The 27860-nt window shown below is 48.1% G+C and overlaps 1 protein-coding gene across 5 annotated transcripts in view; it reads left to right on the top strand.

The window, feature by feature from the left end:
- Window positions 1–25646, top strand: part of Tsc1 (TSC complex subunit 1) — a 45575-nt gene extending 19929 nt beyond the window's left edge. For 4 of the 5 annotated variants that reach the window (XM_032902954.1, XM_032902953.1, XM_032902956.1 and 1 more), the window contains 18 exons: window positions 644–788; window positions 2016–2170; window positions 2528–2601; window positions 9500–9675; window positions 10420–10535; window positions 10874–10988; window positions 11235–11353; window positions 13826–13895; window positions 14320–14424; window positions 14659–15217; window positions 16657–16700; window positions 17414–17580; window positions 18504–18686; window positions 19659–19769; window positions 20346–20468; window positions 23136–23323; window positions 23394–23555; window positions 23943–25646. In XM_032902954.1, coding sequence (XP_032758845.1) covers window positions 644–788; window positions 2016–2170; window positions 2528–2601; window positions 9500–9675; window positions 10420–10535; window positions 10874–10988; window positions 11235–11353; window positions 13826–13895; window positions 14320–14424; window positions 14659–15217; window positions 16657–16700; window positions 17414–17580; window positions 18504–18686; window positions 19659–19769; window positions 20346–20468; window positions 23136–23323; window positions 23394–23555; window positions 23943–24459 — 3129 coding nt within the window. In that variant the 3' untranslated portion in view covers window positions 24460–25646. The remainder of the gene's footprint in view (window positions 1–643; window positions 789–2015; window positions 2171–2527; window positions 2602–9499; window positions 9676–10419; window positions 10536–10873; window positions 10989–11234; window positions 11354–13825; window positions 13896–14319; window positions 14425–14658; window positions 15218–16656; window positions 16701–17413; window positions 17581–18503; window positions 18687–19658; window positions 19770–20345; window positions 20469–23135; window positions 23324–23393; window positions 23556–23942) is intronic. The other variant, XM_032902957.1, reaches the window with a different exon arrangement.
- Window positions 25647–27860: the final 2214 nt, after the last annotated feature.

The following is a 27860-nucleotide window of genomic DNA, read 5'->3' as shown; positions in this document are numbered from 1 at the left end:
AATCCTGACATGTATTCCTGGTTAATCTATATATTACTGTGGAACCAGGCTGGCTTTCAACTCAAAGCAATCGTTCTGCCTTGGCCTCCCAGCTGTTAGAATTATAGAAGTTAGCCACCATGTTTGGCCTGTATTAGTCCTTTAAAAAATAGTGGTTTAGGCTGGGGATGTGGCTTATGTTGGAGCTCTTGCCTAGCATGCAGAAGGCCCTGGGTTTGGTTCCCAGTACTAGTGAGATAATAAACTGACTCTCCATGTGCAGTGTTCTTTAATCAGTTAACAGAGAGTCAGCATCTTAGAGGTTAGCCAGATAGGTGGGGATAGCATTGTCCTGTGTCCTGTGCCCTGTGCCCTGGGTCCTGTTCCCTGTGCCAGCTGTCTCTTACACTGTCATATCCAGGCACTGGGATAGGGATTTGGGATTCGGGAGTTTCAAGCCAAGTAGAACTTGGGAAATGATCCCCCAGTCTCACTGCAATGGCAACAGGGCTCAGTGCTTCTTTTTTTGCTAAGTCTATTTCAGTGCTGTCCCTCAAATTCTTAGGGGTCAGGAAATGAGCACAAGAGGGGCTTCAGATCTGTGACCTCAGGATTTGGACCCTCATCCCAGTGCTGAGCCTGACGTCGCCCTTCCCTTCTGCAGATGGACACTGATGTTGTGGTTCTCACAACTGGTGTCTTGGTGTTGATCACCATGCTACCGATGATCCCGCAGTCAGGGAAGCAGCACCTTCTCGACTTCTTTGACATCTTTGGCCGTCTTTCATCATGGTGCCTGAAGAAACCAGGTATAACTCCAAGGTCCTCATCAGGCTTCTCAAGAGAATGCTGTCCCTAGTGTTAGCAGCCATGCGCTGTCCGGGAAGGAAGGATATGTGGTATTCACTATATAGAAGAGAAAATGTTTGGGGGCACTCATTACAGGGCACATAGGAAGCGGGACTGGTGAGACACTGTCTTTATGACGGTGGTCAGAAAGGATCGTCAGAGACACTGGGGCACAGGATGTACAACTTCCTGAATCTCACTAGTAAAACTGAGTCCCAGCCTCTAACTCTGGGTGCCAAACAGCTGAGCTTACAAAATGCTTGTGCCCTGTGCTGATGTTTACAGCCACAGTGTCAGAGCTTCAGTTGTGAGAACCTATTGATTGTGCATGGAGGAGGAGGGGGAGGAAGAAGCTGCCTCTAGTGTTCATTAGGACACATATGTCCAGTGTGTAGGATTTTTCCCACAGTAGATCATATCAGCAGGCAGTATAGCCTGATCAGAGTGGTTCAGCTGTCAGTCTGTGAACTGCAGGGTTTTCTGGTAATCATAGCATGAAATATTTATATTAGAAGATGAAATATTTATGGCCTGTCAGGGACTGCAGCAGCCTTCTGCATAGGGGCCATTGAGCATCAACCTGGTCACACCTTCTTGGGAGAAAGGAAACTCCTAGAGAACTAGAGTTTCCATAGGATCTTGATAAGGCCAGATTAATGGAAATATCCCAGCAGCTTAAACTAATTCTGCCTTGTAATGCTTCCTCTTCAGGTACAAATCTGCATAGCAAAGCTCTTATCTTGGTTTTAAAAGTCTCTTACATGCTCATTCTACAAACCCTTACATGTACATTTTGTATCAAATACTATGTGTAACACTGGGAGAGAGGAAGAGCCCCTTTTCAAGACAAATCTGAATCAGGAGGAAATGTCAGTACAGATTGTAGGGAGTGACTGTGGTGCACAGGCAGCTCAGTGTGGGAAGAGTATTTGGAGTTTTTCGTGCAGGGATGCTTGGAGAGGAGGAGGAAGACAGAGATGAGTAAATGTCCTTTTAGGTCATGTGAAGCAGAGTGGAGTTTGCCCGAGGATCCCCTGGTGTGTTTTGAACAGGGGCATGTGGTGTATCCAAATGTACATCTGTCTTACCTTTCTGGAACCCGGTAGGAGAGCTTCCAAGGGAAAGCATGCTGCCATCCTCAGGTTCGTCTGTACAGCGAGCCTACTGTCGCTGGTTTCCTTCCTTAGGCCATGTGACAGAAGTCTACCTGGTCCATCTCCACGCCAGTGTTTATGCCCTCTTCCATCGCCTTTATGGAATGTACCCTTGTAACTTCGTCTCCTTCCTGCGCTCTCACTACAGTATGAAGGAAAACGTGGAGACTTTTGAAGAAGTGGTCAAGGTGAGTTCAAAACAACAACAACCCTGCCCATTGATTTGATCCTTAGAGCTTTCAGAGAGGTGCTTTTATAGCTTTTGTATTGTATGACAGACAGGAACTTTTGAGAAGAAATCCTCGACATCTGCACTTCACACCTAGGTAGCCACTAATCCTCTTTCTGACTTCCTAGTCAAGAGTTGCTGGTTTGTGCATTCATGGGATCATGCAGCGTGCGGTCTCTTGTGATGGGCTGCTCACCTTATTTCAGGGTTCATCTGTGTTGTGACATGTATTCCTTTTTGTTGTCAAATAATGTTCCATCATGTGGATTTGCCACACAACTTCACATCTATAATTTGTCAACCCGAACTCTTCTAGCCAATGATGGAGCATGTGCGAATTCACCCGGAATTAGTGACTGGATCCAAGGACCATGAACTGGACCCTCGAAGGTACAGAAACTAAATTAGTGACAGAATTTTTGAGTCTCTTAAGAGATGAAAATGTGATCTATGGATACTGGTGGGAATATAGATATTCCACTTGTGTAATGGGCTAGAACTTTGCATCTAAAGCATTCTCTTCACAGAGAGCTACTGACTCTGTGAGCACAGCAGAGGTGGTGACAGCTACTGCCTGTCTCATGAAGCCCAGGAAGGCTTGCTTTTTGGTATTTGGGTCGGTAAGTTAATTGGGAAGCCAAAAACTAGGAGATTGGGTTGGGGATTTAGCTCAGTGGTAGAGCGCTTGCCTAGCAAGCTTGCCTTGCAAGGCCCTTTTTTCCTCCAAAAAAAGGAAAAGAAAAACAACAACAACAACAACAACAACAAAAAAAAAAAAACTAGGAGATTACTGAGACCAGATTTGGAGTTAGGAGCCTCTTTGGGTCCCTTTCTCCATAAACGTTGCCAGGTGTCTGATTCCTCCTTTCCCAACCACCGTGGGCCCTGCGGGAATCTCCATGCGCTTCCTGAGGAGCTGTGGGCCTGCTGAGTTGCAAGAGGCACAGCTCCTCTCTCTGTCAGGCAGGCTTACGATCCCCAGGGAGGGGTGGAAGCTTTGGGGGAAAACTGAGCTGGGGTATCTCTGAAAGACTGGCTCGTGCCTGGTAATCCTTCTAGAGTTGTGCCTCTACAGTGTACTGCTGTGGTGCAGCCTAAGTCAGCTTAAAGCCAACTGTAAGAGCATGCAAACATGTTAGCTCCGTCTTAGAAGCTCTTCCTCCCTGCTCCCAATCTTCCTCAGAGGCAGCTGCTGCCTTCCTTTCTGTTCACTCTTCTTTCTGTATCTGCCTTGTGTGGCTTGTTCTGAGAGCTGACTGCTCTTAGAGGCCACCTTGCAGAGGATGAGGATAGACTGGAGCATTGTCAGCCTTCGTGGGCCTGGCTTCACCTTCTTTAAGCTGCCTTCAGGGGAGTCATTGCGAGAGGTCACAAGTGAGGCCTGGGAAGCATAGACTATCCCTGTGTGTGTCTCCCAAAGCTGCTCGTGAGGGCTGCGCTTCAGATGTGCTGTTTTGGATGCTCTGGTATCAGGGGAGGTCTGTGCAGAATCCTTTTGTGGAGTAAAGGCTGTGCTGATGGAGGGAGTGAGCTTCCTCAGTGTGTAGTAAGACAGGTTTTCTCAGATCACTGGATGCTGCACCTCGGCTAAGAGGAGGTGTGCTGTAACATGCTTGTCTTTTGGCTGGTCTGTTCTGGGATAAGCCTGTGGTGACCTAACTTTGGGCTTGTTCTCCTGAGCTATTGCTTGGCCTGTTTCCTGGGCACCATCTACTATTTCCTGTATTTTGTATCTTTTTTTTTTACTTGTGTGAGTTGGCAGTTGCACACACACATGCGTGCACGTGAAGACCAGAGGTGGGTGTTTTCTTTAATCAATTCTCCATCTTATTTTTGAAGCATAATCTTTTACTGAATCTGGAATTCACCATAGCAAAGCACCCCACTATGTTTGTTTTGTTTTGTTTGGTGATAGGTATGGGTTCCAGGGATTGTACAAACACTTTTCCTTTTCTGACTGGGCCATCTCCCAGCCCCTCACTTAGGTTGTGCTGTACTGTATCTTCTAGCCAGATGCTGTTGACTTGGTTGGGTGTGAATGCTGAGCTGAGAGTCAGTCTTCTTCAGAAATTGGAGGCAGAACCCACTGCCATTTTGCTGACAGTGTTGATGGTACGTTTTCCTCCATGGGGTCTGACAGAATATATCTCTGTTGGCATGATATTCTGAAGTTTCCCTGTGACACACCTTGGCATGAATCTGTTGTCATTGTTCAGCATACAAGCTTTAAGTCTTAGGAGGTTTTCTTTAATGTTGCAGGAGTGGCTTTCCTACTCTGGTTGTCTGTCCTTTCTACATCCCCAGTGGTGACACCAGAACCTATTTTTAGTCTACTCCACAGGCTTTCTTGTCATTGAAATGCAGCTTCCCCTTTAGTTATTCCCACCATTGTGCCTCTCACCTGAGTGCTCTCTTTAGCTTGCTGAGTGCTTGTCTTTAGTCTCCTTTCTTTGTCTCTTGGGTACAGTGTCTTTTATTTTCCCTTCTTGGTCTATTTCTTCTAAGCACCCTCCCTTCATTTACTTGTTTTGATTTGTCCTTTTTAAGTTTTTGAGGCTTTTCATAAAAGCTTTGGGTGGGAAGACAGGAACTCTACTTGTGAGGTTGGGCGTGTTGATCTAGAGCCTTTCTGTGAACCTGCATCCAGTTGGATACCAGCACTGGGGCGGTGTTGTGAGGTTTTGGACTCCTAAGGGTTGCTCTCAGTGTGTGGCAGCTAACTGGTGGCCTGAAGCATTTCTTTTTCCCTTAAGCTCTAGCTTAGGACTTTGCATCTGAGGTTGGACATAAGTCTGTCTGCTGCTCTCCAGACTTAGACACTGTGCTCTCTGTCTTCTCTTTCTCCCTGTGCTTTGTATTTGAAAATAGGTCTTTACTATAGATGGTGGAACATCAGGAGATTGTACAGTGGGGTAGAAATATTCAGTCTGCCATATTAACCTGAGACCTTCTCTCTCAGAAGTAACACACAGCACCTCAGTGCCTGATGGTGTGGACCATTTGGTCTTGGAAGGAGGCTCTGTCTGCTGTGATGAGGAAAGGGAGCCAGGAAGAAAATCTTGACAGCAAAGCCATAGAGCAGCCAATTGTGCATGGTTATATGGAGGCAGGGTGACACAGTAAAGGCATTGTGACATAGTAGAATTCTCTTGAAATTAAAATGAACTCCCAAATAAGTATTTCAGCTAAGGAACTGGAATAGAGCTGAGACTGGCTCAGTTGAATAAAGGACAGAGGCAGGAGACAGATTTAAAATGTTGGGTGGAGCCCAATAGACAATAAAAACACCTGTAAAAGGAGAAGAGGACACTTTGATAGGAGAGCTTGTAAAAGAAATTTCCTGAAGTTGAAGTTTCTAGATTGAAGGTGTTGGCCAAGTGCACAGCTCCATCAGTGCAAAGGAATGCTGCCCAGCCTCAACTCTGTGAGATTGAAGAACACTAGAGGAATAGACCTTTCAGAGAGTGGGAAGATGAAAATACCCAGACAGTAAGAACCAGAGGCCAGGATAGTGTTAGCTTCTCAACTCCTTCAAGAAGGTTCCAGGTCGGGGCTGGAGAAACGGCTCAGTGGTTAAGAGCTCTGACTGCTCTTCCAGAGGTCCTAGGTTCAAATCCCAGCAACCACTGGGATGGTTCACAACCATCTGTAATGAGATCTGGTGTGTCTGAAGACAGCTACAGTGTACTCATATACATTAAATAAATAAATAAATCTTAAAAAAAAAAAAAAAAAAAAAAAAGGTTCAGGTTAGAGTTCTGTGGTGTGGGACTCTTCTGGACAGGACAAGACTCAGAGTTTTCAGAGTTACCCCATTGCCTCCCCAGCTGGCTATGGGAGAGTGTTTTCCCAAGTAAGCCCAAGAGGGGTGGAGGTAGGCTGGTCACAGAGGTGTCAGAACACTGAGCCAGAGGCTGACACAGCTCCAGAGGGGAGCTCAGGGGGGAGAGGGGACTAATCTGGTAGATTCTGCATTTCATTATATGAGAGAAACAGTGGGCATTAGTCCAGAGTGGCCTGGGTAGTTCACTTAGCATTGGACACCTCACAAACTGGGAGAAGGAAACAATGCCAGGTCATACCGCATGAGAAACGGTATCAGAACCCTCCAGGACTGGTGCTTACATAGCCTTAATACTTCTTCAACTCAAGGAGAGGGAAGGGTGCATGGCAGTGACGCTGGTCCTCAGAGCAGGGCAGCAAGTGAGAAGCAGAGTGCACTTGTTGAGCCTTGAAGGGAGAAGCAGTTCAGAAGCAGACGTGGAGGCAGTAGCCAGAGCAGTCACCGAGAACAGGGCAAGGCACCTGGACGTGGCACTGACTTGTTTCTGGTTTTTGGGACAAGGTCCAGGTGGGCCTTGACCGCGCAGTCTCCTGTCTCCATCCCCCCGGCCCTGTGATCATAGTCTGTAGGGACTATAAGCTGACCCTGAGATGCCATCAAATGCACAACACACATTTTATGTGGATCTGAGAGGAGGGATACCAGCTAAACAGATGTGTAGCTGTTAAGATTGTAGTTTGCAATTTTAGAGATATTAAAACATAAACAGTCTTTTAAGCCAGGGATGGTGGCACATGCCTTAACTCCCAGTATCCAGGTGGCAGAGGCAAGATCTCTGATTTTAGGCCAGCCTGGTCTACAGAATGAGTTCCAGGACAATGTGGGCTGCACAGAGAAACCTTGTCACACAAAGACTAAATACAAAATTTTTTAATAAATATATTTAAGTATCAAGGAAATACAGTGCATGTTTTTGCTCAATCTTTAAATAAACATTTAGAACCAGTGGGTGGCTTAGTGGCCGAAAGCATGAGCTGCCAAGCCTGAGGACCTGAAGCCATGGTGGAAGGAGAGCCACCCCCATAAGTTGTCCTCTGGCCTCTTCAGGGGTGCTCTATTGCACACAAAAGAATTGTAAAAATATGTAACTGGATGCTTCTCTAGCATGCATAATACTCAGAGTTCAGTCCCCAGCACTGCAAACATAAGTAAAACATCTAATGTAATCCTCTTTTATGTTTATTTACTGTCTCTGTCTGTATGCATGCATGCATGCATGAGCCATGTGTATGGAGGTCAGAGGACAGCTTATTGGGATCATTTTCTGTTTCTGTCATGTGGGTGGGTTCCCAGGTTTAACCTGGCCAGTCAGGATTGGCTGCAGATGTCTACCTGCTAAGTCCTCTTGGCAGCCATGTAGTGGTTTTTTTGTTTGTTTGTTTGTTTTTTAATTAAGGAATCTTACTTCCTTTACTAAAATTAATCTTGTGCATATATGTGTCCTGACTTGCTCCTTACTTAATCACTGTGTAGTGATACTGAGGGTGTGGAAAGTGGAGCCCTCCCCACTGCACTAACCATAACCCAAGGGACTTGGGCTAGGGCTTGAAACACTTGCCACTTGAAACACCCTCCCTAGGGTCCCTGAGAGTGACTATGAACTCAGAGCCACAGACATTAGAGCTCTGTGCTCTACAAGCAACTTTGTACTAGGGCAGTTTGCATAGTCTTAAGTGTTCTTCTGGTTTAGGGGCATCTGTAGAACATTTGGCAGACCCAGAAGAGATACAAGAAGGAAGCAAGAGAATAGATGTTGCCTGTAACTCCAGGTTTCTGTAGATGTTGGGCAAGCATCTATGACAAAGCTACAGTCCAAGCTTGTGTTTGGGGGGGTGGGAGGGCATGTGTATGTGGTGGTCAGAGGACAACTTTTCAGGGATCAGTTAGTTCTCTCACTGTGTTTTGAGGCAGGGTCTTTGCATGTTTTTGTCACTGTAGTACACTGGCCTGGAGCTTCTGGCTGAGACTCCTGTCTCTGTCTCCCATATTGCTGTAGGGATTAGAGTTGAATACTACCACATCTGGCTTTTTCTGTGGGTACCAGGGGTCAACTCTGTCCTACCAGGCTTCCTTGTGGGGTGGACACTTTTACCTTCTGAATCCTGCTAGTTCTTTGAATGTCCATACTGTCACTCTATCTGTGGGCACACAGCAGGGCAGTTTTGTATTGTTTTTTCTCATTTTAGATAGTGTAGAGTAATGAAACAGCTCATTGGTTTTTAAGGCACCTGCTGCTAAGTCCTATTCAATCCCTAGGACTTACGTGATGGAAGGAGAGAACTAACTCCCATGAGTTGGCCTCTAATCTCTATGTCTTGCTGTAGCATTACCCCCAAAGAAAGAAAGAAAGGAAGAAGAAAGAAAGAAAGAAAAAAAAGAAAGAAAGAAAGAAAAAAAGAGAAAAAGAAATCTTTTTAATCTCTACGTCTTGCTGTAGCATTGCCAAGAAAGAAAGAAAGAAAGAAAGAAAGAAAGAAAGAAAGAAGGAAAGAAAGAAAGAAAGACGGAAAGAAAGTGAAAAAGAAATCCTTTAAAAAGAGATTATATTCTAGGCAGGTGCATCTTAGCAAGCACTTGGGCTTGTCACAAATTCAGGGACAGCCTGGGATACAGAATGAGTTTCAGGGGAGCCAGGACCATAGAGTGAGACCTTGTCTCAAAACACTTAAGACAGAAAACTCAAACAGAAAGATGGTGAGAGTCCTTCAGTATTGGAAGGCATAATTTTTAAAATTGCCTTCAGTGAGGTGTATGGTTTACACACAATAGTTTTGTTAAGTTTTGACAACAGCTGTGACCACAGTAAAGAAGATTTCCAAGGCCCACAGCAGCAACTGGTCTGTTGAAGTCTGTTGCTCACAATGTTGTACTGACCGTCCAGCTGGAGGACAGCTCCCTATGACTGCCCTTATTTCTGTGAAAGCCATGCTGTGGTGCAGCACTGTCTCTTGTGGTTCTGTAGGATTAATTGGAGGTGGGCCTGAGGCTCACATGGAGGAACCCTTTAACAGTGCTTTACGTGACCTTTAGTCTTAGTTGGTCACACAGTATTCCTTATCCAGGGATGTGCGAGAAGAACCCCTAGGCTTTGGTTGGAGACCTTAGGTCAGCCAGCTCCTTGGTGCCTTCCAGCTCTTCCATTTCCTGATTCTTTCGTTTCAAAGCAGAGTTCCCTGAGAGCCATCTGTGTAGTTTAAGAGGCTATTCTTTGTCTCTGTTGGTGATGGTTTTTTCTCAAATTAGTTCTGTTAACATGAGGAAATCATGCTAACTAGGGGAAGTGGCTTGTTAACTGATGGCAAGTTTTTATCCTAGTGCTATCTCCTGCCTGGGTTGGCATGGCTGTGCCTCATTCTTTGGCTGCCACTGAGCTGGCCTCTTGATTTAACTGGTGTGCTTAGATGGATTATGCATGCTTTTCTTGACTTATGTTCCCTTTTCTAGGTGGAAGACATTAGAAACTCATGATGTTGTAATAGAGTGTGCCAAAATCTCTCTGGACCCTACCGAAGCCTCGTATGAAGATGGCGATGCTGTGTCTCACCAGCTCTCTGCCTGCTTCCCTCACCGTTCAGCTGATGTCACCACCAGCTCTTACGTGGACACACAGAATAGCTATGGTAAAAAGCTGCTTTGGTCTCCTGTGTTTGCAACTTCATCTTTTACTACCTAGGGACTTCTGAAATGCATCAGAGTTTGCCTCCGTTTTGTTTGAGTGGTTTTCTATCCTTCAAGCTTAACTGTTCTCGCTGTCTTATCTAATAACAGCAGATCCCAGGCCAGTCCACAGCACATAACACAGTCAAGGTCCAATCCTTACAGGCGAACCCTGTGTCACAGGACACTGAATCTCAGCTTCAGTGGGGCGGGTGCCACAGGCTCTAGACTGACATGGTCTAAGAATCTGGATGCACAGCACTTTCTGTCTTTAGCTGGAGTGGAGGCTGCACATCAGACTGCTAGACATGGTGTGCCCTTTAAATTATCCTGGTACATAAGTAGAGTCACGCCTACCTGAACTTTTAACTTCCAAAAGCTACTTAAAGAACCTTTAAAGGGTAGAAGTGGTGGACACATGGAATCTGACACTCAGAAGGCAGAGGCAGTGGACCTCAGAGTTCAGCCTGCACGGTCCTTGTGCCAGTTCTAGGCAGTCAGGGATATACAGCGAGACCCTGTCTCAAACACCACAACCAAAAAACCCCATAAGAACCCTAAGTGTTACTCTGTTCCCAGGGATGTCCCAGTGCCAAGGGTTTTAAATAGAGAATTGAGTGTTATCATGTGGTCTAGAGGATCGTGGTTGGCTATCAGAGTGGCCCAGCACCCTACACTCACCCCTGCCTCCTTCCCTTTCATTTCAGGGGGCGCTACTTCCACCCCTTCCTCCACCTCTCGGCTGATGTTGTTCAGTACCCCCGGGCAGCTACCTCAGAGTTTGAGTTCACTATCAACACGGCCGTTACCTGAGCCGCTGCAAGTACGGTGCCACTCAGCATCCCTTCTCCACCTCTGCCTCCGGGTGAAGCTGGGCCAGTGGTCAGGATTTCGTATGTAATGGGGAAATTGCACACACAGTGTGAGTTTCAGGAGGGCCATTTAAGCGCTCTTGATATGAGCAGACAAAGTCACTGTTGCCATGAAGCACCTTGGAGTCCAGACACTTGAAATACAACTTGTCTTGTGGTAAAGATATCACAACATGCTCCTTGTAGTTGAAACTCTGCATCTAAAGCAAACATTGCCTAGAGACCTTGTGCGGGGCTCAGTGTGTACAGGGCTCAGTGCTCCCTTGCTGATTTCTGATCTGACTTGTAGGCTAGTCTTTGGAGCCCATCTGCAGTCTGTGGTATGACCACTCCTCCTACGTCTCCTGGAAATGTCCCGGCTGATTTGTCACATCCATACAGTAAAGCCTTTGGTACTACCACTGGTATGTGGGTCTTAGGTGGGACTTGATTGCTTGGTTTGGGCCTGTGTTTTATGGGGGCCATATGGCAGTAATAAACTTGTTTTTGAAATTTAGTGTAAGTTTCTGGGCTTCTCAGAATGAGTAAGAAAGCAGACAGACACTGAGAAGCTAACTGGATCACCGTATCTGTAGTGACAGCAGTGTTAAGGAAACAGCAGCCTTGCTTTTGGCTCAGCCTTTCTATGTATTGTCCTTGTGTCTGAGCAGGTGGAAAAGGAACTCCTTCAGGAACCCCAGCGACCTCTCCTCCTCCAGCCCCGCCTTGTCCCCAAGACGACTGTGCGCACGGTCCAGCCTCCCAGGCCTCAGCCACACCCCCCAGGAAGGTGAGCTCCAGGCCTGAGATGCCAGTGCACCCACACCTCACTTTGTGAAGCCAGGTACAGTCTTGGTCCAGATGGATGGAGTGGAATCATAATAATGGAAAAGTAGATGCCACCAGTTCTCATGATAGAGCTGCCAATCCTAGGATCCAGTGGATTAGACCAGCTTTCAAGTCAGTGTGGACCGCTGGGTGCCTTCTCAGGTGTGCCCTTCTCATGGCCTTGACTGTTCAGACAGTAGTAAGATACCCTTAGCATAGATCAAGTTACAGACCAGACTCTCAAGGTATTGTGTCTTCCCTAACATGGTTTTTAGCTTAGAAATAGAAGGGGGAGATGAGAAGCATGATTCTACAGGAAAAAGCAGAAATGGTGAGGTGTCATTAAATCTGGACCTTGAAATTAGGTACACGCCCACAGGGAATGTAGCTAGTATCATGGCACTTGTGTAATCCAGGCTCCAGAGGTGAAGGCAGGAGGATTATGAATTCAAGGCCAGTCTAGAAGCAGTGAGACCTTGTCTCAAAAGGACAAGCAAATGAACAAAATAAACTCAAATGTGATTTATCGCACACTGCAGGATGAGGGGAGTCCTCTTGTTGCTGTTGGAGTGGGAGCTAAACTCGCTGCTTTTCTCCTATACAACTTGATTTATCTGAAAGACAACTGGCTGGTTTATTCTGGCCTGAATATTTGGCAGGAACTTTCCTTTTAATTGATTGTTTTCAAACTCAGTACAAGCTAATGGATTTCGTTATAACATTTTCATTCTTATATGCACTTTGCTTATGTTTTCTTCTTCTACCTATGACAGTTTCTTAAAGGATAAACCAAGTCTGTCACTTCAAGGTAAACAGCTGACAATATCTAAAGTCAATTTTAAAATACAACCTTGCAAGGAAAAATAGGTCATTAAAAAACTTGTGCCTATTTGAACTACAGAGTGAGTTCCAGAACAGCCAGGACTATACAGAGAAACTCTGTTTCAAAACAAAACAAAAAAAAAAACAAAACAAAAAACCCTAAAATATCTTGTGCCTCTATATCTGTGGCTGTCATGATGGCACAAGCCTTTAGCTGCAGCACTTGGGAGGCAGAGGCAGGTGGATCTCTGAGTCCAAGTACAGAGTGAGTTTGAGGACAGCCAGGGCTACACAGAGAAGCCCTGTCTCAAAATAAACAAGCAACCAAACCAAGCCAACAAGAAAAGTGTTGCGCTTGCATCAGTGCTAATTGTGTAGGCATTGAAGATCCAAGCCAGGTTTCAGTACCCATGCCAAAGCCACGTGTTTGAGCAGGCTGTGACCCCCAGCCCTGCCGTTGGAGGTCGGGGGTACCTCCATCTCAGGTAGATGCTGGCTCCATCTAAATTCCAGGTTAAGTGACAGGCCCAGGCTCCAGAAGGCATCAGAGAGTGATAACGTGGAATTCTGACCTCTGAACCCTGTTCATACCACACAAAAAACAAATCAATACACAGTAGGAAGAATGTGTGTTTTCAGGTTCCATACTAGAGCTATGATTAGAAACCGTAAGATGTAATATACATTTTACTGTTAGATATCTGTAAAGACCCTGATTTTCTTAACATTTCAGCCAAAGTAACACATTAAAGTATATTGAGAGTAAAATGTAGGCACATTCAACTGGTTTTCATTAATTAAAATTATTAAAAGAGAGTGTAAAAATGTGGCAATTTTAAGTATTGTTTTAGAAAATGAATTTTTTTCCATAAAAGTATGCTATACACATTAACATGACATAGTTGTATTTTTAAGTTAATAAGTTTTCTTTAATTTATGTTTCAATTTTATATGAAACATTTTTGGTAAATTTAGCCATAAAATAGAAGCATATATGTATATGTATATATATGTATACATACATACATACATACATATATATAGTATACAATATATATATTGTATTTATTTTATGTGTATGAGTATTTGTGTGCCTGGTGCCCACAGAAGCCAGAGGAAAGCATCAGATACTTTGTGTAACTCGGGGATTGGAGTTATAGATGGCTGTGAGTTGTCATGTGGGTCCTAGGAGTCAAACCTAGGTCCTCAGGAAGAACAGCCAGTGCTCTTTTTTTTTAATGGTTTTTTTTTGTTTTTGTTTTTTTGTTTTTTTTGTTTTTTTTTTTTTTTTGGAGCTGGGGACGAACCCAGGCCTTGCGCTTTGCTAGGCAAGCGCTCTACCACTGAGCTAAATCCCCAACCCAGTCAGTACTCTTAACCCTGAGCTGTTTTCAGCATGGGCCTGGCACACCAAAGCAAGCCCTTACCCCCATAGACCCACCCTCTGGCAGTGCTGATGCCAGTCCTGCTTGAGACAGGGATCACTAAGGATCTTTTTTAAGATTCTAAAGGGATCCTGGAGTCCAGCAGTTTACTAAGCTAACCTTTAAATTCCTTTAAATTCTGTGTGCCACAGAATATGCCCAGCGTTTTCACTGTGCTTCCATTTCAGGAAGAAAGAGCAGATTCTTCAAGGCCTTACCTACCCAGACAGCAGGATGTTCCGAGTGACCGAGGATTAGGTAAACTCCCCGGGGAATGGTAGACCTTGCTTGCCTCTTCGCATTGAACTCTAGTTTAAAAGCTAAGCCAGGTGAAGAAGGGTTCTCTGAGATAGCACCGACGCTGCCTCCCAGGGATATGAAACACCAGTATTAGAAGGTTGTCAAGCTACTCTCTGAAGTGCATCTTCTCTGAGCGGGTCAAACAAGGTGATTTTATCTATTATCAGAGACATCATGGCTGAGAACTGTGCTTTTTATGGGGTTGGGTTTGAAACCTCTGAAAATGATGTGTAAGTTCTCCATCTTCTGTAGTGGTCCCAACTTTCTCTGCTCAGCTGGAAGAACTGTTGTAGATGTGTATGCACATCATGCCACTGTGCTTCCAGGGTTAACCAGTATGGCCTGAGTCTCTGTCGCTGTCTGTCTGTCTCTCTCTCTGCAGAGGATCTACCTGGAAGCAAAGGTTCCGTCACTCTGAGGAATCTACCAGATTTCCTAGGTGACCTGGCTTCAGAGGAAGACAGTATAGAGAAAGATAAGGAAGAAGGTAACATCCCTGGGTGGCTACAAGGTGATGAAGTGTCCTTCTGTCTCAGGCCTGGGCTCTAGAGTCATAACTCAGGCTCGATTGACTTTTCTGCGTTGGGGTGAAAGGTGATGTTGGTTCCAGCATGTACAGGAAAAGGATTGCCAGCATACAATCCCTGTAGTACACAAACCCAAGCCCACTTGCCTGGCCGAGTGTTTACAGGGTTCCCTTGTTTCCCCACCCTCCTTTCAGCTGCGATATCTAAAGAGCTTTCTGAGATCACCACTGCAGAGGCGGATCCTGTAGCTCCTCGAGGGGGCTTTGACTCTCCCTTCTACCGAGACAGTCTCTCTGGTTCTCAGCGGAAGACTCACTCAGCAGCCTCTGGGACTCAGGGCTTCAGCGTGAACCCTGAGCCTTTGCACTCCTCCCTGGACAAACATGGGCCTGACACACCAAAGCAAGCCTTTACTCCCATAGACCCACCCTCTGGCAGTGCTGATGCCAGTCCTGCTGGGGACAGGGATCGCCAGACTTCTCTGGAGACCAGTATCCTCACCCCCAGCCCTTGCAAAATTCCACCTCAGAGGGGAGTGAGCTTTGGAAGTGGGCAGCTTCCCCCATATGATCATCTCTTTGAGGTGGCCTTGCCAAAGACTGCCTGTCACTTTGTCAGCAAAAAGACTGAAGAGCTGTTGAAGAAAGTGAAAGGAAACCCTGAGGAAGACTGTGTGCCCTCTACCTCCCCAATGGAAGTACTGGACAGACTGATAGAGCAGGGAGCAGGGGCACACAGCAAGGAACTGAGCAGGTAAGCCAGGCTGTGCTGTTGGCTTTAACTGTTTTAGATGGCACAAGATTGTGAGGACAGAGCTACCTCTGTCCACCCGTACCCAAGGCAGCTTGTTCTCTTGTGTTTTCTTAGTAAGCCTCCTTTTCTGTTGCTTTTGCATGTGTACAGTCTGAGATGATCTGTGAGGAAGAGGGTGCCCATTTGTAAATTAGTCTTCAGTGCAGGTCATTCTGGGCCTCTATGGATGCCCCAGTGACTGTTTGCACATTTGTTCTCTGGAAAGCAGACATAAAATTGACGTTACAATAGCTCAGTGTTGAGTTACACCGGTTTCATTATGTCCTCCGGTCACAGTGGTTTATTTTCTCTTGTGCTACTGGTGAAAGATTAGATTGCCACCATTCTCATGTTCAGGAGGTTAGACGCTCCTCAGAGTGCCAGGGTTCCTGAAGGACAGAGGTACCCTAGTCTTCAGCCACTGAATCCTCAGCCAATAGTTTTCAGTGGTTTGTTTTGTTTTTCTTTTTTTCTTTTACACCCTGTCACCTGTTAGAGGATTCCAGGGAAAGAAAAGAAAAGAATCGCCTGGCTAAGTTGCCACTGGTTCTGGGGAAATGCTAGTTTTGTTTCTTTGTTTTGAGACAGGGTCTCACTATGTAGCCAAGGCCAGTCTGGAACTAATGATCTTCCTACTGTGGTCTCCCAAAAGCTGAGATTACAAGGATGTATCACCATCCCTGGCTAGTTTTTACCTTTTTTCTATATAATACACTAAGATGAAATTTGACAAGAATTGTAATATTTAAACCTCCACTTACAAGATGAAATTTGATGTATTGGAGTCAGGTAAATGAACTACGTTTATCGTAACAGGCTGACAGTAGCTTATCCAAGGACAGTGGCTCTGTGTCCATAAGGAGAGGGGTGGCAGGAGGATTTCGTGTTTATCTGCAGAGGGTGGTTGGAGAAATCCTGTGGCACAGCCATCAAGCCTGGGAGCTCAGTGCTAGGGCTGGGACTAGTTATATACAATGAATTGCCCGCCCATTCCCTGCCACTAAGACTCCCTTCAGCTCTGTGTCATTGGAGTTTGAAAGTTTCCCTAAGCACTGCAGATTCTGACCACGAGACATGAGCTAAGCTCTCCAGTTGAAAGTCCATTTGTTTTGGCTGAGTGTGTTGCTCAATTAGCCAAGTGCTTGCCTTGTATTCATAAAGCCCTCCATTTGATCCCCAAAACCATATAAAATGGGGCACAATGGACCATGCCTGCAGTCCCAGCACTTGGGAGGTAGAGGCTGGAGGATTAGAAGTTCAGCATCATCCTTAACTGCATAGCAGGTTTAGAGCCAGCTTAGGCTGCGTGAGACTTTTTCAGAACACACCAACAACAGAAAGTCCGGGTTCACATTTTGAGGATCAGATGATCAGTAACTTCCTGTGAAATCTTTTCCTAGGTTGTCCTTGCCCAGCAAGTCTGTTGACTGGACCCACTTTGGAGGTAAACGTTGCTTCGGTTCACATCCAGACCCACTCACCCCTTCTCTGTCCTGGGGGTGCCCTTAGGAAGGGACCTCCTCTGGCTCCTTCCCAGTCAGCTTCTCTGCTTGCTGAGAGAACCCCAAGCCTTGCAGTCAGCATTTGGTGTTTTTAGGGAGTGGCAGGTGTGATCTTAGGAGTTTAGTGAAAAAGTGAGCCCCAGGTTTCCCTCAAGAAGATCAACTTGGTGGGAATGTGCTAGGAAATCTCCCTGGGAAGCCCAGCACTGAGGGACAGTGGCAGAGAGAAAGGAGGTCAGATGTATCTCCATGACCAGGCTCCAGCCTCAGAAGCCTCTCTCCATACCACTTGTGGGTGCTTTAAAGGGAAGGAAAGTAGATTTCCCCATTTCCCAGGAATGGTGGTGCTAGGAACTAGCAGACTAATTGGGAAGTGTTGGAATTGTGTGTACACGTGCGTGGAGACAGGGTCTCTCACTGGACTGGAGCTTGCCAATGTAGCAAGGGTAGCAGGCTAGCAAGCCCCAAGGGTGCTGTCTCTTTTTATATGGGTTTTGGAGGTCAAACCAGGCCCCCAATGCTTGCACAGCGCTTCGTGGTCTGAGCTGTCTTCCAAGACCCTGAGAATTGTCTCTTAAGTGAGGCACATGGGAGGGCCTTGATGGAACTATGTGTAAAAGGCCTATCTGCCACCTTCCCTCTGCTTTACAATCAGGCTCTCCCCCCTCAGATGAGATCCGGACCCTCCGAGACCAGTTGCTCTTACTGCACAATCAGCTGCTGTATGAACGCTTTAAGCGGCAGCAGCATGCACTGAGGAACAGAAGGCTGCTGCGCAAGGTGATCCGAGCCGCGGCCCTGGAGGAGCACAACGCAGCGATGGTGAGCAGCCAGGGCGAGCCTACCCATCCACTGCTCTGTGGGAGCAGCTGCAGAGTTGGGGGGGGTCGTGGGGGTCCCAGCTCTGCCCTGAGTGGCCAAGGGCAGGCCACTTAGCCTGTGAGTTACAGGGGTACATGGCTAATTCTCCCACACTCTCAAAAACCACAAGAACAAATGCCTTTGTGATTGCGTGGCATTCATGTAAAGGGCCAAAGGAGTTTGTTTCATGGCGCAGAACTGAAGATGTTTGATGCCATGGATATAAAGCCAACCAGATATGGACTTTGAGTGTTGGTTTTTACCTTAAGCCTTTGATATTTTTGTTGGGGGGGGGGATTGTTTGTTTGTTTGTTGTTTGAGGCAGGGTCTCTCTATAGAGCCCTGGGACAGGAGCTCACTGTGTAGACCAGGCTGACCTCAAACTCACCTAGACCTGCCTGCCTCTGCCTCTGCCTCTGCCTCTGCCTCTGCTTCTGCCTCCCAAGCGCTGGGATTTAAGGTGCGCACCACAGCAGGGGTCTCACGTTCAGCCTTTGATGCTCTTCTCACGTTCTGTAGATAATAAGAGATAGTGGCATTCTGTGTGTAGCCTGTGGTGTTAACGCATACCAGTGAGCATTTGCTCTAGCTGGCACACTGAGTCAGGGCCCAGCATTTCAGAGGACACACACTGTGTATTCAAGGTCCTCCTCAGTAGGCATCTAGGACTTCAGCAAGTATCAGAAGTTCCTTGAAAAAGGTTCCATGTGCTGATGTGAGTTTAGAAAAAAAAAATTGACAGTAGAGAGGCACCAGACCCATTAAGTGTATGATCAGCATTCAGAGCAGTGTGTGGCTGTCAATGTTGGTGACATGTGTTAAGCTTGAGTGTCACTGCCCATGTTGGGTAACAGCTAAAATAGTAGTGTTTCTGCCTTTGCTAGAAAGATCAGTTGAAGTTACAAGAGAAGGACATCCAGATGTGGAAGGTGAGTCTGCAGAAAGAACAAGCCCGATACAGTCAGCTTCAGCAACAACGTGACACCATGGTGACCCAGCTGCATAGCCAAATCAGACAGCTGCAGCATGACCGAGAAGAATTCTACAACCAGAGTCAGGAGTTACAGGTACTGGTTGCTATACCCGGCGGGTGGCAGAAGGCATGGTGTCAGCCGTGTCTTCTTACCTCACTCTGAATTCTTCGCTCTGAAGTGGCAAGTGTCTTGCTTGTGGGGTGGATCTAACTGAGGGCAGAGGTCCCCAGCTCTCTCCGTTCAGTGTTCCCTTGGGGTCCCCAGCACCCTGAAGCCAAAAGAAGCAACTTAGTGGTCCTAAAGCCAGTGCTTCTCAGCCTGTGGTCGCCGCCACAGGGGAAGCACACATTTTATGGCCTTTGGAATAGACATACCACTCAGTCGAAAATTACAGCTGTGGAATAGCAGTGAAAACAAGTTTATGATTGGGTTTCCCCTGATCACCCGACAGAGATCAGGACCACACACTGAGCACCGCTGCTCTAAGCAGATCTGAATGCTCAGTGGGGTTGAGTCCTCTTGGCATAGTGGCTGTTGAGAAACAACACACCTACATTAAAAATACTTAAGCCTTCACTTTTAAATGGCCATGGTTGTCAGGTGACCCTGGTGTCAGCACAGTGCTTTGGCTTCAGAATCAGTAGACAGTGATGCCTTCATTTCCTCCTTCGCTCTGTTTTCTCATATTGCTTTTTTAGCACAAAGATAATACCAGGAAGTGATGTTATCCACACCTGTCTCTACCACTGAATCAGTAGTTCCCTCGATGTCCCACAGATGTTGCTGTAGTCCCCTCAGAAGAGTGAAAAGTCTGGGCCACTTTCTGTGTTGTCGCATGGTCTAGGACATGCAGTTTTGGAACTGTAGGGATCAGGTCTTTGGGAATGTGCCCGCGCTCCCTTGCTCCCTCCCTCATTTTAAGTAGTAAGAGACTCTGACGCTCTCCTTTAAAATTGGAAAGTCTGATACTGATGGGCAGAGCAGTCGAGGAGCAGAGCACCCACAGCTCTCCCGTGGCTGTGTCCGCTGTGCTCTGGTAACCGCTCGGCCGCTGGTGTTTGGCAGACGAAGCTGGAGGACTGCAGAAGCATGATCGCGGAGCTTCGAGTGGAGCTGAAGAAGGCCAACAGCAAGGTGTGCCACACCGAGCTGCTGCTCAGCCAGGTCTCTCAGAAGGTAAGAGCAGAGCCCCACCATCCAGGCAGCTGCATTACTTGTACGTTTGTGTTGGTGATCCAGCAGTGAGCGATTCTACCCAAACACATTGGCACCATCTGGAGACAGTGAGTAGGAAGGGCCCGTGGATACTGACGTCCAAGTGCAGCACACTCTCCAGTGTAGATGGTCCTCACAACAAAAGTACCTACTGAGCTGAGGCCAGGCACGCCCATGGGACTCTTTCCTACCCTGCTTTTGAAATCTGTTAAGGCTCTTGAGCTGTGACTCTCCATAGGCTTTCAGTGAGACCTGTGTCATATATTCAGAAACAGGTTAGTTCACTGGGGCTTCACATAGCTGCCCCGCTCCAGTGTTCTCGGACTGGCTATGTTGAAATGCATCCATGTTGCTTCTGTGCAGAGAACAACGCAGGTGTGTTTCTGCTGCCCTTGGTGCCTTCCTCTCTATTAGCCATGGACTCAGGGGAATGGTCTGCTCTGCCCTGCAGTGCACTGTGCTCCTCAGTAGTTACTGTCACTGTCCATTGCTAGTTCTGCCATGCTGACCTTGCACTTTCTCACTTCCGCCTGGCAGCTCTCCAATAGTGAGTCAGTGCAGCAGCAGATGGAGTTCTTGAATAGGCAGCTCCTGGTGCTCGGGGAGGTCAATGAGCTGTACCTGGAGCAGCTGCAGAGCAAGCATCCTGACACCACCAAGGTATGTGGCCAGGGCACTGAGAGACACAGACTGCACTGCCCGGCCCCGTGTTCTGCAGAGCATCCAGGCCCAGCCACACAACAGTGTCCAGGCATGGGAAGCCTGCCTCAGGCATGCGCCCAAGTGGGGCTGCTTTGCAGGGGTCCAGGCTACCTAAATGTCAGTTACTGATCTCCTATCTGGGACAAAACTGACAAAAAAAACTGAAACAAAGAAAAGTTTATTGATTCACAGTTTAAGGGTGTATGGTAATGGGAGTGTGAGGATGGCTCTCACTGTCACAGTCAGGAGGGGACATGGTGGCCAGGCCCAGAGCTTTGTTTCCGTAGTGATTATGTGTCCTGTAAGTTGGTAAGATCGGCCATCACATAGTAAAAGCATGAGATGTGAGTGCTGCCAAGCAGGAGCGAGGGGAAAGATGGGGGCAGCCAGGCTGTCTCCTACCACGTCAGGACCCATGGTGTGTGCGGCTGCTCTGTTTCCTTCTCCTGAGACTGCTCCTGCTGGCGTTCATTTGGTCCCGGTGTCGGCGTCAGGACCAGTTAGGTTCTGCAGGAGTGCTGAGGCAGACATTCATGTCACTGGACAGTCAGCCTCGGCAGTCAGAAAGGAGCTCGGTTGAATTTCGGTAGAGTATACTCCGGCGCTCTGACACTGCTCCTCCATCAAGTGACTTTAGCACCCTTGGGTCAAAGCTCTATCAAAGGTCGTTTGTGGTCTCCAAGTACAGTGTTGTCTCAGAACTGAGGAGACAACTTCATGGGAGAGTTGCTTCTTAATTCTCAGCCTCCAGTTCAGACTCTGGATGTCAAAAATGGCTCTACCTAGAATCCAACTGTTAATTACCCTGGAGGCAGAAGAGTTTTGAGAGACGGTAGATAACAGACCCAAGGACTCAGCCCTAAAGAGCTTGTTGTTTTTCAAGATAGGCTAGCCCTATGTGTGTTGGCTGCTCTGAAACTTTCAGACCAGGATACCCCTGAACTCACAGAGATGCACTTGTCTCTGCCTCCCATGGACTAGAATCAAATGTGTTGCCACCATGTCTGTCTGCTGTTGAAGCAACTTTTTGATGCCTCCAGAGAGATGATGCATAACTGGGCTGGCTTCTGTTACATGGAGCCCTGAGACTGGCAGCGGGCATGTTCCTTCCTGGGAGCTGTTTCATAGTTAGGAATTGAGAAGTCCACTCGCGTTAGCTGGGTTGCCTTCTGTTCAACATCACAAACAAAACACAAACAAAATATCTTGCTTGGGGTTGGGGATTTAGCTCAGTGGTAGAGTGATTGCCTAGCAAGCGGAAGGCCCTGGGTTCGGTCCTCAGCTCCAGGGGGGTGGGGGAGAAATCTTGCTTAATAATACACAGCTTTATTGCTTCATCCAACAGAAAGTCCTGATGCAGGTGAATGCCGAGTTGATGAAGGTGGTGGCAGTTTGGGGTCAGCACGAGGAGGCCAGGCTCTTTGACCCTCCCTACCATCTTACCCTGTTAGCCTTGTCCTCTAACCAGACACACTGACATGCCCAGTGCCCCACATAGGCCAACCCCCATGGGGTTCCCGTTATGGGTGGTGTCTCTCAGCAAGAAAAACCTTTTTCAAAACCTTCCTGCGTGCTTCCTATCCCACTTTCCTTTTGGTTAGGTTTGAATGGTGCTTGTTACTGGCCGGTGAGGCCTTGAGTAGACCAAGAACTTCCTCTGGGCGGGGAGCTGGGTTGCTGCTCTTCAGACCATGGAGGAGAGGCAGGCTTCTCACAGGCTGTCTGGGCAACGGAGATGCCTGCGCGGGGCTTGCCGTTAGAGTCCTTGTGTGAGTTTCCGTACATCAGTACAGGTGTCACTGTTGCTGTTCGGGGCTGCGTCTAGGGTCCTGCAAGATTCCAGGTGGCTAGTTCCTCTTACAACCACTGGGTGTTGGCCCCTAACCCTCGCACGTCCTCCCATGGACTGTAACCATCACTAGGTGGCGTGCAAGCGCCTGACGTGCGATAAGCATCTGTGCTGCTGTGTTAGGGAACAATGACAAGTGGGGTGGTGAGTGGGCTGCTGAGCACATAGCGACAGTTGTCAGGGAAGCCTCTTGTCTACCTTTCCGGGGCACATCAGTCTACAGTACTGTGGGTTACTCATGTAGGTGGCCGCCTGTGTGACCTGTGCCGACACACTTTGGCAGGTTCCCATGCTAAAAGACTACTCCTGAACAAACATGTCTCCTTTGTCACCATCTCAGCTGCTGTAGAAGAGGGAGAAAGGGAAGGGAAGGCAAATGGCCACCGTGTGGTTAACCTGAAGCTCCAGCTGTGCAGCGTGGCTATTGTAAACGCTTTCGTCAGTGTACTATGGTAGGCACCGTCCTGTAGGCTATGGCTCACTTGTCATCTCTTTTTACCGGTACTCTGCAGCCTGTACACAGTAAGCTTTCTCTCACAGAGTCCTGACGTTATGTCTGAGGGTCATCTGTGTTTGGAAACATGCTGTGGTGGTGTCTTCTGATGTTTGAGATGGTTTCCTTAGAGAGAGACATCAGCAATGCCTAGCCAGCCTGCTTGCCAGGACATCCTCCTCCCTCAGCTCGGTCATGGCACTAAGTGCCTCTCAGTGTTGAGGACACCGTAGAGTTACCCTGTGCACTTGTCTGAAAGTACTGTCTCCACACCTTTTTATAGGAAGTAGAAATGATGAAAACTGCTTATCGGAAAGAACTAGAGAAAAACAGAAGCCACCTTCTCCAGCAGAACCAGAGGCTGGATGCCTCACAGAGGCGAGTTTTAGAACTGGAATCTCTTCTGGCCAAGAAAGACCACCTTCTCCTAGAGCAGAAGAAATACCTTGAGGATGTCAAGAGCCAGGCGAGGTGACTCACTGGAAAGGTCTGGGTGTGAGTGGGGTCCCTTCCGTATTCTGAACCACGACCTGTCTTTCAGTGGACAGCTGCTGGCTGCAGAGAGCAGGTATGAGGCTCAGAGAAAGATCACCCGGGTGTTGGAACTGGAGATCCTAGACTTGTATGGTAGATTGGAGAAAGATGGCCGCCTACAGAAACTAGAAGAGGACAGAGCAGAGGCAGCAGAGGCAGCTGAAGAGAGGTAAGTGCAGCCACGTCGGGCTGTGCGAAAGGAAGGTGGGCTCTGAAAGGCAGCTGGGTTGCCTGCCATTCTCTGTTCGTCCTTGTTTGCTGCCTGAGACTTTTGCTTGTAGCTACTCTTACAGAAGAGGGAGCAGGGGTGGGGCTGGGGGGGTGGCATGGTGGTTAAGGGCGCTGCTCTTGCAGAGGACCTTGGTTTGGTTCCCGGACCTAGGGAATCCGAAACAGTCTTCCGGCCTCCTCAGGTATCAGGCACACACATGCACACACTCATACACATCAAATATTAATTAAAGAAGGAGCACGCAGGGTCAGGAGGCAAGTATAATTCTGCACTGGCTCTGCAGTGCTGGGGTTACCGACTGCATTCTCCCTGCGTCTCTTACAGGCTTGACTGTTGTACTGATGGATGCTCAGATTCCTTGCTAGGACATAATGAAGAGGCTGCTGGTCACAATGGTGAGACCAGGACCTCCAGACCTGGTGGCACCCGGGCCAGCTGTGGAGGTAGAGTCACTGGAGGCAGCAGCAGCAGCAGCAGTGAGCTTTCCACTCCAGAGAAACCCCCGAGCCAGAGGTTCAGCAGCCGGTGGGAACCCACCATGGGTGAGCCCTCCAGCAGCATCCCCACCACTGTTGGCTCACTTCCCAGTTCCAAAAGCTTCTTGGGCATGAAGACCCGGGAGCTGTTCCGTAATAAGAGTGAGAGCCAGTGTGATGAGGATGGCGTGACCATGAGTAGCTTTTCTGAGACCCTGAAGACAGAACTGGGCAAAGACTCGGCGGGCATGGAAAACAAGACTCCCCCAAGTCTAGACGCCCCACACCCATCTTCCCCAAGCTCAGACAGTGTGGGGCAGCTCCATATCATGGACTACAATGAGACTCATCACGAACACAGCTGAAGAGGGTTTGTCAGTGTTAATTTGCGTCTTTGTCGGCACAGAACAGAAGGTGTGAATGCACGGTGTAGGCTTCTCTGTTTCCAGGGTCTGAGCAGCTGCTTGTGTGGTGGGAATGGGACAGAGGTCCTTTTGACAGAGGGTAGAATGTGGGATGATGGTTTTTGGGTCTGGCATTGAGACACTTCCCTTCACCTCACCCCAGCCTCTTTCCTCTACCCAGCAGTATGTACTAATTGAGGGCCTGTGCTTCATTTTCTTCCACCAAATGGTTATGTCATTTGAACTTGTGCAATATGAGGCCAGATTTCATCTTTGGGTCCAACATACCACTCTGCTCTCCTGAGGTTCAGACAGCTGGGTGGCTCTTGGGTAGACCAGGCAGTTAGTGGCACTGCAGGTAAGTCCAGTTTTGTCCCTGCCGGGGGGACATAACGTACAAAGTTATCTTAGCAGGAGCATTCCCACTGCTTTTTGGTTCTGAAGTTTAGCATCTAAGCCACAGTTCTAGAGAAACTGGCTCGCTCACCTCTGCCTTTTCTTGGCAGCTCTGACATGCTTCCTAGAAGGTTCTGTGAGAATACCAGCTGCTTTGATAATGCAGTTGGCACTGTGGAGGCCGCACTGCCTTACCTCTCTAGAAAGCCCTTACCCCTCTGCCCCACTACCTCTTATTGATTTGGTATTTGCTTGAATGCTGGCACCGTGCTGCCTGTTGGGTGGGTGTATAGGTGGTCGACCTGCAGTCTGCAGACAGCGGGGAGTGGTCGCTAGGAGGGGCAACTAGGATTCCCATGCTCGTGTGCCTCTGGCTGGCCATGGCTCCACCCTTCAGCCTGTTAGCCTCCCCTCGGGTCCAGCTGCTTTGTGATTTTGCAGCAGACAGACTGGGAAGAAGTCAGCTCCTTGGGGCTTATGTGATGATGGCTCTCGGGCTGAGGGATCGCCTCACAGTGCTAGGTTCTCACAGCTTTTACACCAATTCCAACTCACAGGAAAGACTCTCTGGAGCTTCATATCAAACACTTCTGTTAGGAACAGCAGAGCAATTCAGAGTCTGATAAAGGCTGGTGGCCTATATCACTGCCTGCCCTCATGCTCAGGAGAGGTGACATCGGTCACAGTCAGAGCACAATGGTGGCAGAGCCCAAACTCAACCAATGCTCCTGAAATAAATGCTGGAAGTGTAAGAGTTGTTGCCTGGTATTCTGGCCCAGTCAAGGAGGGACTTGGGAAGGAGCCATGAGCTTGGATTTCTTGTTTCTATTCTGTCTGATGTACAAAGAAAAGGGTTTAGTTACGACAAAGCTAAAACAAAACTAAACTAATGGTACGACTCTTACTGCATGTGAAAGTTTCCGGCCTGAGGGTAAAAGCCTTTCTCAAGTGTGGCAGTAAATGTCCCAGCATCCCTAAGAGACAAGACTTCATGTCACCATGGCAATGCTTTCTGGAGACCTGTCAGGGCCATGTCTCTGCCATAGCTGACACAGCCAGCTCACAGGAAGGATGCCACTGACCACTCTCAGACCAGCAGAGGGCAGCCATCGCCCCTGCACACTTGGAGTGTGGGTGTCAGCTGGCGTGCTTCTCATGTAGCTCTGCCCAAAGCAAAGCTTAAAGCCCGATATCCTCTCCCCCAGTCCATTGTAGAAATGGCAGATTAACAGATCTCGCAGGTTAATGGTAAACAGTTTCTAAGAGTTACCACCTCCACCACCAAGATCTGCCAGAGAACAAAATATTGAGAAAGAAAACAGACTGTATAGGTGATGATGTTTAGGGAGAAGAGGCAGCAGCACGGTGAGGTGAGCTAATGTGTAGGCCGCCATCTCCATAGATTTCACTTGGGCCCTCCGCACTTTCTCCAGCCTGTTCCCACGCCCAGTGGCAGAGCCTAAACATCCTGTGTGACTTGAGTTCTAGAAGGCTGTTAAGACTTTTTTCATCCAAAAGGGTTGGAGGACTGTGACCCACAGTCATCTTTAAGGAGCTAAACATTGGCTCCTTCAAAGGACTCCAGGATCAGTGTGTGGTTGGGTGGCTTCCGTTTTAGAGAGCAATGACAGATGATCTGGGAGTCAGTGGGTCACCTGGTATTCCCATAGGCATGAGCAAAGTAGCTGAGTTCTGGGCCAAGGCATTAGAGCAGGAGGTGTCATGGGCAGCCGTGTGTGTGTGTGTGTGTGTGTGTGTGTGTGTGTGTGTGTGTGTGTGTGTGTGAGTGTGAGTGTGGGGGTTGAATGGCCTTCATCCTCTAATCACTTAGAACATGTGCTGTGCTTGCTGATGGGCCCCAGGGAGACTGGAGGCTGTGTCTCATGTAGTCCAGAATCTGTTAGAAGCAGCCCTACAGTGCCACGGTAGTGGAGGAGGTCAGTGCCCGGGAGAGAAGCTCCGTACATATCTAGAGAACATCCCTCCCTGAAGCCTGAGCACGGGCTTTGGGAACAAGAGCAGTATGGCAGTGAGCATGAGGAGACAGGGGCATCTCTGGAGTCACAGCATAGGTACCAGGGCTGAATGCTGGGCTCAGTAGCTTTTCTGACCCTTCAGGAGAAAAGGCCTGCTCTTCTGGACTAAGTTGCAGAAGGGTCCAGCTGTGAGACATGGTTAGCAGGGAGTGGCTTCTGAGAAGGCAAACTCATGACCCAGGAGAAGTCTGGTGACTACTGGTGGTTTAAAAAGCAGACAAAAATCTCCCCACCCCATGCTGCTGCAGCCAGGAACCAAGCATCTCCCAGGACGGTGGTGGCACTATAGGTGACAAGCTGTAGACTCAGGGCCACTTGCAGAATCTCTGAGCTCTAGTGCTCAAAGGAGAATGAGAAAACGTTAGTAGTCAAGGATAAATGGACCTGAGACCTGGCCACAGAGCTCAGGCTGGGAGTAAGCTTAGAAAGCAAGGAAGGTGTGACAACCGAAGTGCAGTGTGACCAGCCAGCAGGAAGCTACCACCTAAAGAACTACGCCAGAAAGAACTAAGGAGCAAACAGCCATACCATATAGGAGGGTAGGAGCAGTGGGGGTGGGAGACCCTGGACAAGCTGGTAGCCGTGTGGGCATTGCACAGGCTCAGCTTGGGCTGCAGCATGTGCACTCTGCCTCAGCCAGAGGCCAGTGGCCCTGCAGACTGGGACCGAATCTGCTGCACCTTTGCTCCAGGCCCATACTGTAAATCACTGCTGTGTGCACTGGAAAGCAAACCTCAGTGTGAGGTGTCTGTGTCCCTGTGAACATCCAGAGGTCTGGTTTGTACCTCCGGCCTCCAGTTGGCTGCAGAGTCGCTGATTGTCCTGGGATTAGTCTGTGTAGATGTAGAAAGGGGGCGGAAGACAGGTCCCTGGGTTGCTGCGTCCAGCCTTGTTCTCATTCAGCTTTCCAGTCTGAGTCCTGGTATGTTC

The sequence above is a fragment of the Rattus rattus genome, chromosome 5 (assembly GCF_011064425.1).
Source record: "Rattus rattus isolate New Zealand chromosome 5, Rrattus_CSIRO_v1, whole genome shotgun sequence".
NCBI classification, from domain to species: Eukaryota; Metazoa; Chordata; class Mammalia; order Rodentia; family Muridae; genus Rattus; species Rattus rattus.
This window is presented reverse-complemented; position numbering and strand designations above follow the sequence as displayed.